The following is a 13,096-nucleotide window of genomic DNA, read 5'->3' as shown; positions in this document are numbered from 1 at the left end:
TGTCAAAAATTACATACAAAGAAAGCATATTAAAAGCAGCAAGGGGAAAAAAACAAATAACACACAAGGGAATCCCCATAAGGTTAACAGCTGATCTCTCAGCAGAAACCCTGCAAGCCAGAAGGGAGTGGCAGGACATACTGAAAGTGATGAAGGAGAAAAACCTCCAACCAAGATTACTCTACCCAGCAAGGATCTCATTCAGATTTGATGGAGAAATTAAAACCTTTACAGACAGGCAAAACCTGAGAGAGTTAAGCACCACCAAACCAGCTTTACAACAAATGCTAAAGGAACTTCTCTAGGCAGAAAAGCAGGACAAGGAAAAGACCTACAATAATAAACCCAAAACAATTATGAATATGGTAATAGGAACATACATATCGATAATTACCTTAAATGTAAATGGACTAAATGCTCCCACCAAAAGACAGAGACTGGCTGAATGGATACAAAAACGAGACCCTTATATATGCTGTCTACAAGAGACCCACTACAGACCTAGAGGCACATACAGACTGAAAGTAAGGGGATGGAAAAAGATATTCCATGCAAATGGAAACCAAAAGAAAGCTGGAGTAGCAATTCTCATATCAGACAAAATAGACTTTAAAATAAAGACTATTAGCAGAGACAAAGAAGGACACTACATAATGATCAAGGGATCGATCCAAGAAGAAGCTATAACAATTGTAAATATTTATGCACCCAACATAGGAGCACCTCAATACATAAGGCAAAAACTAACAGCCATAAAAGGGGAAATCAACAGTAACACTTTCATAGTAGGGGACTTCAACACGCCACTTTCAACAATGGACAGATCATCCAAAATGACAATAAATAAGGAACGCCAAGCTTTAAATGATACATTAAACAAGATGGACTTAATTGATATTTATAGGACACTCCATCCAAAAACAACACAATACACATTTTTTTCAAGTGCTCATGGGATATTCTCCAGGATAGATCATATCTTGGGTCACAAATCAAGCCATGGTAAATATAAGAAAATTGAAATTGTATCAAGAATTTTTTCCGACCACAACGCCATGAGACTAGTTATCAATTACAGGAAAAGATCTGTAAAAAATACAAACACATGGAGGCTAAACAATACACTACTTAATAACGAAGTGATCACTGAAGAAATCAAAGAGGAAATAAAAAAATACCTACAAACAAATGACAATGCAGACACAACGACCCAAAACCTATGGGATGCAGCAAAAGCAGTGCTAAGGGGGAAGTTTATAGCAATAAAAGCCCACCTTAAGAAGCAGGAAACATCTCGAATAAACAACCTAACCTTGCACCTAAAGCAATGAGAGAAAGAAGAACAAAAAAACCCCAAAGCTAGCAGAAGGAAAGAAATCATAAAAATCAGATCAGAAATAAATGAAAAAGAAATGAAGGAAACAATAACAAAGATCAACAAAACTAAAAGCTGGTTCTTTGAGAAGATAAACAAAATAGATAAACCATTAGCCAGACCCATCAAGAAAAAAAGGGAGAAGACTGAAATCAATAGAATTAGAAATGAAAAAGAAGAAGTAACAACTGACACTGCAGAAATACAAAAGATCATGAGAGATTACTACAAGCAACTCTATGCCAATAAAATGGACAATCTGGAAGAAATGGACAAATTCTTAGAAATGCACAACCTGCCAAGACTGAATCAGGAAGAAACAGAAAATATGAACAGACCAATCACAAGCACTGAAATTGAAACTATGATGAAAAATCTTCCAACAAACAAAAGCCCAGGACCAGATGGCTTCACAGGCGAATTCTATCAAACATTTAGAGAAGAGCTAACACCTATCCTTCTCAAACTCTTCCAAAATACAGCAGAGGGAAGAACACCTCCAAGTTCCTTCTACGAGGCTACTAACACCTTGATACCAAAACCAGACAAGGATGTCACAAAGAAAGAAAACTACAGGCCAATATCACTGATGAACATAGATGCAAAATTCCTCAACAAAATACTAGCAAACAGAATCCAACAGCACATTAAAAGGATCATACACCATGATCAAGTGGGGTTTATTCCAGGAATGCAAGGATTCTTCAATATACGCAAATCTATCAATGTGATAAACCACATTAACAAATTGAAGGAGAAAAACCATATGATCATCTCAATAGACACAGAGAAAGCTTTTGACAAAATTCAACACCCATTTTTGATAAAAACCCTGCAGAAAGCAGGCATAGAGGGAACATTCCTCAACAAAATAAAGGCCATATATGACAAGCCCACAGCCAACATCATCCTCAATGGTGAAAAAAAGAAAGCATTTCCACTAAGATCAGGAACAAGACAAGGTTGCCCACTCTCACCACTCTTATTCCACATAGTTTTGGAAGTTTCAGCCACAGCAATCAAAGAAGAAAAGGAAATAAAAGGAATCCAAATGGGAAAAGAAGTAAAGCTGTCACTGTTTGCAGATGACATGATACTATACCTGGAGAATCCTAAAGATGCTACCAGAAAACTACTAGAGCTAATCAATGAATTTGGTAAAGTAGCAGGATACAAAATTAATGCACAGAAATCTCTGGCATTCCTATACACTAATGATGAAAAATTGAAAGTGAAATCAAGAAAACACTCCCATTTACCATGGCAATAAAAAGAATAAAATATCTAGGAATAAACCTACCTAAGGAGACAAAAGACCTGTATGCAGAAAATTATAAGACACTGATGAAAGAAATTAAAGATGATAGAAATAGATGGAGAGATATACCATGTTTCTTGGATTGGAAGAATCAACATTGTGAAAATGACTCTACTACCCAAAGCAATCTATAGATTCAATGCAATCCCTATCAAACTACCACTGGCATTTTTCACAGAACTAGAACAAAAAATTTCACAATTTGTATGGAAACACAAAAGACCCCGAATAGCCAAAGCAATCTTGAGAACAAAAAATGGAGCTGGAGGAATCAGGCTGCCTGACTTCAGACTATACTACAAAGCTACAGTAATCAAGACAGTATGGTACTGGCACAAAAACAGAAAGATAGATCAATGGAATAGGATAGAAAGCCCAGAGATAAACCCATGCACATATGGTCACCTTATCTTTGATAAAGGTGGCAGGAATATACAGTGGAGAAAGGACAGCCTCTTCAATAAGTGGTGCTGGGAAAATTGGACAGGTACATGTAAAAGTATGAGATTAGATCACTCCCTAACACCATACACAAAAATAAGCTCAAAATGGATTAAAGACCTAAATGTAAGGCCAGAAACTATCAAACTCTTAGAGGAAAACATAGGCAGAACACTCTATGACATAAATCACAGCAAGATCCTTCTTGACCCATCTCCTAGAGTAATGGAGATAAAAACAAAAATAAACAAATGGGACCTAATGAAACTTCAAAGCTTTTGCACAGCAAAGGAAACCATAAACAAGACCAAAAGACAACCCTCAGAATGGGAGAAAATATTTGCAAATGAAGCAACTGACAAAGGATTAATCTCCAAAATTTACAAGCAGCTCATGCAGCCCAATAATAAAAAAACAAACAACCCAATCCAAAAATGGGCAGAAGACCTAAACAGACATTTCTCCATAGAAGATATACAGACTGCCAACAAACACATGAAAGAATGCTCAACATCATTAATTATTAGAGAAATGCAAATCAAAACTACAATGAGATATCATCTCACACCAGTCAGAATGTCCATCATCAAAAAATCTAGAAACAAGAAATGCTGGAGCGGGTGTGGAGAAAAGGGAACACTCTTGCACTGCTGGTGGGAATGTGAATTGGTTCAGCCACTATGGAGAACAGTATGGAGGTTCCTTAAAAAACTACAAATAGAACTACCATATGACCCAGCAATCCCACTACTAGGTATATACCCTGAGGAAACCAGAATTCAGAAAGAGTCATGTACCAAAATGTTCATTGCAGCTCTATTTACAATAGCCCGGAGATGGAACCATCATCAGATGAATGGATAAAGAAGATGTGGCACATATGTACAATGGAATATTACTCAGCCATAAAAAGAAACGAAATTGAGCTATTTGTAATGAGGTTGATAGACTTAGAGTCTGTCATACAGAGTGAAGTAAGTCAGAAAGAAAAAGACAAATACCGTATGCTAACACATATATATGGAATTTAAGAAAAAAAAAGTCATGAAGAACCTAGGGGTAAGACATGAATAAAGACACAGACCTACTGGAGAATGGACTTGAGGATATGGGGAGGGGACAGGGTGAGTTGTGACAGGGCGAGAGAGAGTCATGGACATATATACACTAACAAACGTAAGGTAGATAGCTAGTGGGAAGCAGCCGCATGGCACAGGGATATGGGCTCGGTGCTTTGTGACCGCCTGGAGGGGTGGGATAGGGAGGGTGGGAGGGAGGGAGACGCAAGAGGGAAGAGATATGGGAACATATGTATATGTATAACTGATTCACTTTGTTATAAAGCAGAAACTAGCGCACCATTGTAAAGCAATTATACCCCAATAAAGATGTTAAAAAATAAAAAAATAAACTTTAAAAGTATAAAAAAAAAAGAATCTTGCTCATTATCAGGGCCATTAACTACCACAGTAGTAAAACAGATAGCTTTGACTTAGGAACTCTTCCTTCTCCGTTTTTTTTTTTCCTATGGACAGTTGCATCTCCACAGTCTAGCTCATTTTTCCCCCCACAAAGACCCACTTTATAACATGTGATAGAATATATATCATATCCTGAACTTCTTCATAGCTCTTCTCTCAACTGTATTTCAATTATTTAAGTGAGTAATCAGATGTTTAACGTACGCTCCAAGAGGGCAGAGCCCATATAAACCTTATTCACCATTATATCTCCAGTTGCCCATTTGTCTGACACATAGTGGGTGCTTCATAGATCCTTGTTGAATTAAAATTAATTATTTTTACACCATGTAAGGCTTTACTTGATACAAGCCCAATAACGTATCATGAGGGCCCTCCACCCCACTAGAAAAAAAATCAGGTCAAGATTTCCAGGATACTCTCCTGGAATAGCATGTATCTTTCCAGATCATCGTGGGCTTTTAGGAAATTTCTATAGTTACTGATTAGAGAAGCAGGTGCCAGATTAAACAGAAGTTTTGGGTTATGCTTTTAAAAAATGATGCTATAAAAATGAAGCTGAAAAGTAATTTTCCTTCATAACTCTTAACTCTGAAAAACTTTTCTTAATAAGAAGATCAAGCCATAATCTTCCCTACCCTACCCCTATACCATTCACCATCCATAAAAAAAAAAAAGAAAAAACCTACCAGCTTCTTGTAAGTGGGCACACTGAAAGGCTGGCCTGGTTCACTTTTCCATCCTAGTCCCCGCAGCACTCCAGTCCAGCTACTCTGGAAGCTGGTCTTCTGAGGACCTTCTATGAATATGGTAATATTGCCTCCACCAAATTCCATTTGACACTGCTTCATATCTACTAACAGCAGTACCCTACGACATACTCATTACATTGATCTGAGCGACTCTACAGAATATCTAAAATACAGTCTTCCCTCATTATGTGTGGGGAATTGGTTCCAGGACCCCTGCGGATACCAAAATCCACAAATATTCAAGTCCCTTATATAAAATGGTGTAGTATTTGCATATAACCTACCCACATCCTCCTATTACTTATAATACCTAATATAATGTAAATGCTATTTAAACAGTTGCTAGCATGTGGTAAATCAAGTTTTGCTTTGGGAACTTTCTGGAATATTCGATCCCCCATTGGTTAAATCCGGAGATGCAGAACCTGCAGATACAGAGAGCTGATAGCAACTCCATGTCCTCCAAGTCACTGATTAACTATCACCAGGATAATGACAGGATATCTGCTGACTGAGAATGTATATTACATCACCAACTCCTCCCTTCACACCATAGCACTACACTCAGTCCAAAGGGATTAAAAGCTTTGGTCTCCCTCACTATAGAGCTATTCAGGACAGAACTGAAGGGCACCAGGTTGGCACCTCTCAAGAAGCATTCACCAAGCAGATAATCAAATAGGCTAGCATGGTTCAAGTCATCTACTCACACTGGACATATCAGTTGGATTTTCCCTTTGCCCACTCTCCCAGAGTAAAGATGAACTGGCTCCAAAGTTTATGATGGAATCAATTTAGGTTGCTTGACTATTTGTGCAAGACAGTGGCAGCCCAGAAAACAGAATGAGAAAGCCAGGAGGAACCCTAAAGCTCACTGACCAAACTTCTAATTTTAGAAATGGGAAAACTTAGGTTTGCAAAACTAAAGACTTACTCAGAGTCATACAGCTAGGAAGTGGCACATTTGGAACTAGTACCCAGGTTCCCTATGTGCAAAGCTAGAGATGGCTCCACTAAGTATCAATATCAAATTTGCCTCAAAGATGGAATTGACCCATCCTTTCAGAAAAGCAATTACTTACCAAATAGATGCCCCGGTTGCCAAAGAAACAGCTGAAAAGGTACCCTAAAAAGTAACCTTAATGTAAACATCTAAAACTCTTGTCTTTAAAAGTATAGAATGTAAGAAAGTGACATTTTTGCATTCTTTTAAGATATAAGTTTTCATTAGTCCAAGATAGCCTGTGTATTTGTGGTTGCCTATGTGTATGTGTGGGCTTAATGATAAAATTCCTTTTTTCTGACATCTGTTTTATACATATAAACATACATACATATAAAGCATGTTATCCTTGGTTTTTGAAAGGCTATTTTAAAATTTTGTTTAAATTTTTATATTTAATTAATACTGTCAATATACTAATATAATGTAAAAATTTATGTAGGTATAAATTAAGATCCTATAATGAGGTTACTCATTCCTTTCCCAAATGGTTAAACTACAATATGCAGAAAAAATATCATGGAATGTTAGATCTGAAAGTGGGCTTATAAATCCCCTACCCACCCTCACCTTTGGGCCCCTCACCAAGGGCCCCAGCAAATGACTTACCAAGGTCACAGACCCCATTAGTAGCAGAACCATCACCATACCCATCATGTCTAGGTTTTTTTCCCACTATACCATCATTCTGCCTCTGTTCATTTGCAGCATCTAGTGTGCTTCCCCAGAGAAATCTCTGTCTGGAGACTATCACCTTCCATTTTCCTAGCCCATTAGAATCCAAGACTCCTAGACTGTTAGAAGTAGATCATCTAGCTCAGGAGTTGCAACCTGATTGAATCCAGGCTGTAAACATATTTCATTTAGCTATCACATTTTTAAAGAAAGCGAAGGCTTTTTTACATGGGATGAGGCTGCTGTATTTTACCCCAATCACTCCAGCCCTATTAACCCACTTCCAATAGCTTCATGCTTTTCTGTTTTCTCCTTGGCCACTGACAGCATTTGGGCCTGCAAACCCTGAATCCAGAACAGGCATAAGTAGCAGCACACCAAAGTAAAATCAGTTGATGGAAAATGTGAAATATGGCATTATGTTTTAGCAATAACTATATTCACTGCCTTACCAATAAAAAAATCCATTTAGGTTAACTACTCATATCAGAGGTCTGCAAACTACAACCAATGAATCAAACCCAGCCCACGGCCATTTCTGTATGTCCCCGCCCCAGGTGAGCTGAGAATGGTTTTTATATTTATAAACAGTTGAAAAATTCAAAGGAAGAACAATATTTTTGTGACGTGAAAATTATGTGAAATTCACTTTTCAATGTCAATAAATAAAGTTTTATTAGAACACAGCCACTCTCATTTCATGTACGTATTACCTATGGCTGCTTTCTCACAACAATGGCAGTTAAATAATTGCCACAGAGACTGAATGGCCCTCAAAGTCTAAAATAAAGCCTAAAATATTACCCAGAAGAGGTCTGCTGACCCCTGAGCTATATCAAAGAAAATTTAAAGTTCCTAATAAACTGCGAAAAAGTCACAAATATTTGTTTAGAATTGGAACATCTTACACATCACTCTCAGATGAATCTTCCTAAAACACAGCTCAGACCATGTCTCTCTCCTACCAAAAATGTTTTTGATACTCACTGCCTATAAAGAAAAGTATGAAGTACTTAACAGGTTCTGCACAGTCAAGACCTCAACCTTCCATTCCAACCTTATCTCCCAAACTTCTCTTCCTGCACCATGTATTCCAGATGACTTGAATTATTTGCTATCCTTTTACATTCTCTATGTCATTCCTACTACATGAAATGCCCTGTCCTGAATACAGTGCAATGCAGTAAAATAAGCAGGGCTTTTAGAGTCAGGTCTGGGCTCTAATTCACTCTTGCCCTTATCAGTTGAGAAAGTTACTTAACGCCTCTGAACTTCAGTTTTTTCATATATAAAGTGGGAATAATAATCCTTGCCTCATAAGACTCTTACAAGATTTTAATTCCTGGCATATAGGAACAACTAAACAAGTGATAAGTGTCATTAATTCTGTCCAATTACAATGCTACTTCCTCCTTTGCTTTTCCTTGTCCTTCCACAGGGAAATGACCTCTCCCTCTAATGTCGCATACCATGGTATCCACCTGTCTCACTCTATGGCTCTGATCCATATCTACTCCCTTATATGATGGTGATCTCTACATATATCTTACCTCCCCTACTAGTCTGGGACCTCCTTGAGGGCAGGATCCCATCTGTGACTTACTGTGTCACATCTGTGACAGCCCTGAGAACAATGGCTTGAATTTAGTATGTGCATGAGTATTTATGGAATGAATGATGTGTTCACTGAACTATATAACATTTATTAGGTGTATCATGTTGTGTTGGGATATAAGCAGAGGCTATATCACTTGTTCTAAATAATACCTAGCCTGGGGCTTCCCTGGTGGCGCAGTGGTTGAGAGTCCGCCTGCCGATGCAGGGGATACGGGTTCGTGCCCCGGTCTGGGAGGATCCCACATGCCGTGGAGCGGCTGGGCCCGTGAGCCATGGCCGTTGAGCCTGCTCGTCCGGAGCCTGTGCTCCACAATGGGAGAGGCCACAACAGTGAGAGGCCCACATACGGCAAAAAAAAAATAATAATAATAATAATACCTAGCCTAAGTGCGTGGAAAATATTCAAACAACACTAGGGACCAAAGCTGCCTATATAAAAACAAAGAACAAACAGAAAAGTGTGCAGTATATTCAACTTTAAGAGTGCCAGTGTTTTTATTTTTCACTGGCTTAAGTTATAATCACCATTTTGTACTCCAACAATTATGAATAGATCACATTTAAGAGGGGGAGGGAATGAATCACTTTCCCAAGGAAGACATATTGAACATTCATAACATCAATCACCTCTGAGCACAAATCTATCTAAGAAAATCTGAATATCCAAACAGGACCTATATTTATAAATTAATCATCATACACAGTTGTGACTAAAACCTTATCTAGAGCTCTGTACAAAATCAGACACAAGCACGAAATCAAGTTCCAACTAGCTTAACAACTTTAACAAAAACTGCAGCTGGTTTTTGTGGTATGATGCACTAGGTTTCACTGGTTCCTAGAAACACTAGCCAGTTGATTTGATGGTCAATTTAATAAGTTAAATAAAAAGGTGCCAATAATTCTTCTTTACTTTTAATGCCAGACTCCAAATGACAAAATGAATCCACACACATGTATACAAAATTAATTGCTGAGACACACCAATGTAGGGAATGACATTTTCCAACAAGATGACAGCAAAAAATATGTTTCCAATTACTTCTGCTTATGTATTTTCCTTTAGAAATCTACCGAAAAGTACACATTCACCAGCAGATATATTATTAACCTGAAGATGTATTATCAACAACTTACAATATTTAGCCGTTTCCATTTACAAAATACTTTCATAATCCATTAACTCCTTTGAGCCTCAAAGCAACTCTGTGAGGTGCGTATAATTACCCCCATTTTATATATGAAGTAAATGATTTGTGCCTTCTTATCCCAAAATGGTGAAGCCAAGATTGTAGCCCAGGTCTTCTAAATCCACTTCCAGTGTTCTCTCTTCCTTTTTCCTCCACACAAAGCAAGAGTATACCTTTGTTTTGCGTCTACCTCACTCGCAAAAAGTCGCCCAGCTAGCCCAGTGTGAGGAAACAGAGTGGGAGTATAAACATTACTGTGGTCAAGACAGTGGGAAACATCCCACCTTTGCCTCTAGCTAATCACATTTTTAGAATCATGCAACTTAAAGGAAAGAAATGGAGTGTGGGTTAGCTGCTGGGTTTTATTTCCTAACTGTCCTATTTTTGGCTTTCTATGTATGCTCAGAAAGGGAAAACCACCATAAATATCAAGAAGCCCCCTGAACCAAAATAACTCTTGGATCTTTTGCCCATATGCAAATGTTTAAGCCTGCATAATTGTTGACTCCTACCACGTTTAATCTCAGAAAAGGAAAGAATAAAAACCACAACTTGCCCCTCACTTAGAAAACTTTTGCCCTTCCTCAAACATTTTATTGAACTGTTTATTTTCTCTTAAGAATCTTAATCTCTCTGATACTCCTCAGCTGATCATTTTTTAGCACAAACACTTTCAGCTTACCCTAAACTTCACAAAGCCAGTCCCTTCCAGGGGCTTGGATGAGCTTCATTTGACTATGAATACTGCACCAAGCAGTTTACTGAAACAAAAAAGAAAATCCAAACATTCCCCCTTTTCCTTTCAGGAACCCCTACCTTTCTAACTAGTTTTGTGGCACAACCTGCATATCTTTAACCTCTCAATGAACTCTATTAAGTGGCAACACACCCTAAAGCCTGGCCTAAAGTTTCTAAGGATCAGCATTTCAAATACCCCATCTTTAAGGTGCTGCCAAGAGTTTACCCTTGTTCAGACTGCAATAGGACAAACCATTATATGATCGAATTCAGTCAAACAACCAGCAGGAACTTGGAAAACTTCTATTCTGACCAAAGTGGGCAGACAACATATGCAGGGAAAGCACAGACTCCAAGGGGCAAATCAGGAGAGCTGCACAACAAATACCCCTGCGCTGCGGCTCCCAAGCCTTTCTCCCTGCTCTTGGTTGGCTGCATTTGCCTTAAGGTCCCCACGCTGGACCAGACACAGTATTTTTGGGATAAATCCACTCAGAAAAAAGTTATAGGCATACAGAATATATTTGCCAGTGACTTTGACTTTATTTTTCATAATCATCTTTCAACCAAGAAGAGAAAAAATGAATTATATAAACCCATTCACTAACCTCCATTCTTCTGGGTATATTCTTTGGCACAATGGATTAGTCTGCCAGCACTCTTGTTGGGGATGTTTATTATTCTTTCTCCTACTCCAAGCCTTCTGCCAACTAGCAGAAATAAAAACTCCATACACAGTGGGGAAGCAGGGGAGGGTCCCACAGCTGTTAACCGTGACCACTGGGAAAGCCAAGCTAGGTGAGGTTCCTTCAGCCAGATAACTCCCAACCTGAGCTCTCTACTATGCTCCCAGGGGGCCGGGTTCCTCCTGCCAGGGACTAGGCAGGTCTTTGTTCCACCCTCGAGGAGAATTCAGTGGCATGTGAGGTCATTTAATAATTCTGAACTTACACCGACCTTGACCAAAACCATAACTCAGTAACTTAAAGAAAAAAATCACTGGGGCAAAGGTGCTTTCCTTAGAAAATAACTTGCCATCTGAAATTTTTTTATTACTGCCCCCATACTTACCTATAGCAACCAGAGGCCAGGCAGGAACAAAACCCTGACTCAAGCTGCTGGCCTGAATTCCCAATTCTTTAGGAGGTCCTAGGGCAGTTCCTCAGTCAGCTTGGATGTCCCTTTGCCTCATACATGGGTGACAGAACAAGCAGACTGTCCCTTCGGAACAACAGTCTGACAAGAAAGGATAGTTGCAGAACAAGACGGTCCCTGGGACAGCTACAGATCCTGTCTTATAAAGCCAAGGACACTAAAGGGAAAAGCCCCAATTCTACTTGCAGCCACCACCTTCCACTTCTACTGACCCCACTCCAAAGTGTCCAGAAACCCATTCGCCTCAGACACCTGGGCTGAGAATCACCCTAAATCCCCACTTTCCCCGTGGCGTGGAAGAGCTCAAAGGCCAGAGCCACTGGCTCGAGGAAACTGCTCATCGAAGCCTTCCACTTACTTCTCATTGCGCTGATAAGCGCGTTGCCGTCTTTGATCACGTCTTTGATGAATTTATTGGTCCTCTCCAGTTCCTGCTCATAACACTTGAGCCTCTCGCGGAAATCAGGGCTGTCCAGGTAGCAGTCGCTGAACTCCAGCGGGGGGTGCCCCATGGTTCTGATGGCGGGGATTGGAAGGACAGAGGAAAGACACAAAGACCAAGAGCATCAGTGGCACAGTACAGGGAGAAGATGAGGTGCGCAGAGTGCAGGACCCGCTCAGGAAGCTGTAGCCTCCCTCTCTTTGGAGGACAGGTACCTGTTCAGATGAGATTCCTGGGGACAGCTGGCTTGTCTGTACCGGAAACGGGCGGCCTGGCGATTGCTTCAGGTGACTGGGAGAGCTAACTAACGCAGTCGGATCCCGGCGGGGTGCTGCCTAGCAAGCAGCTGGCCCCCTAGTCATCGCCCCCCTGACAGGCGACAGAAACTGCACCTCAGCTCTCCTCCGGAGACCGGCCGGATCCTTCCTGAGCAATTGCAAACGTGACACTTCAGCCCGCCCAGGGTGTGGGCGGGGGTGAGCGCCGGGGGTGGGAGGTGCCTCTCCTTGCTCCCAGCTGCGGAGCCAGCTGAAGATTTCCTTTGCCGAACTCCGCGGGCAACCCTAATTGCACTGTCCCCTCCCCCTTCTTAAAGCCAGCGCCTCCGCCCTGCCCCGGTGAAGCCTTCGTACCGAGCCTGGGGACTTGGGTTCCTTCAGCGGTATCTTACTTGCACCCGAGGGTCTCGTTACCAGAGTCCTCCGTCTCCCAAAATTCTTCCTGGTCCAAGGGAGCCGGCCTGCTGTCCTGTTAAGCTCCGGAAGGGTTAAGACGGGGCGGCAATGATACGTAGCCTTCCTCCAAAGACGCCCAAGCGGGAAGAGGAGGGCAACAGCGCGACGCACAATAGCTGCAGTAGCCCGACGCTTCCCTACGGAAACTGGGGAGCAGTCAGCGCCCTAGACTCCA

The 13,096-nt window shown here is 40.5% G+C and overlaps 1 protein-coding gene across 1 annotated transcript in view; it reads right to left on the bottom strand.

The window, feature by feature from the left end:
- OPHN1 (oligophrenin 1) overlaps positions 1-12,257 on the bottom strand; it is a gene marked incomplete at its 3' end in the record, with an annotated part of 409,261 nt that extends 397,004 nt beyond the window's left edge. The window contains exon 1 of the mRNA XM_007470151.1: positions 12,104-12,257. Within this exon, the coding sequence (XP_007470213.1) occupies positions 12,104-12,257 (154 nt within the window). The remainder of the gene's footprint in view (positions 1-12,103) is intronic.
- Positions 12,258-13,096: the final 839 nt, after the last annotated feature.

Source organism: Lipotes vexillifer, unplaced genomic scaffold, assembly GCF_000442215.2.
Source record: "Lipotes vexillifer unplaced genomic scaffold, Lipotes_vexillifer_v1.1 scaffold926, whole genome shotgun sequence".
Classification (NCBI taxonomy): Eukaryota; Metazoa; Chordata; class Mammalia; order Artiodactyla; family Lipotidae; genus Lipotes; species Lipotes vexillifer.
The sequence above is the reverse complement of the archived record's forward strand: the minus strand, read 5'-3'. Positions and strand labels throughout refer to the sequence as shown.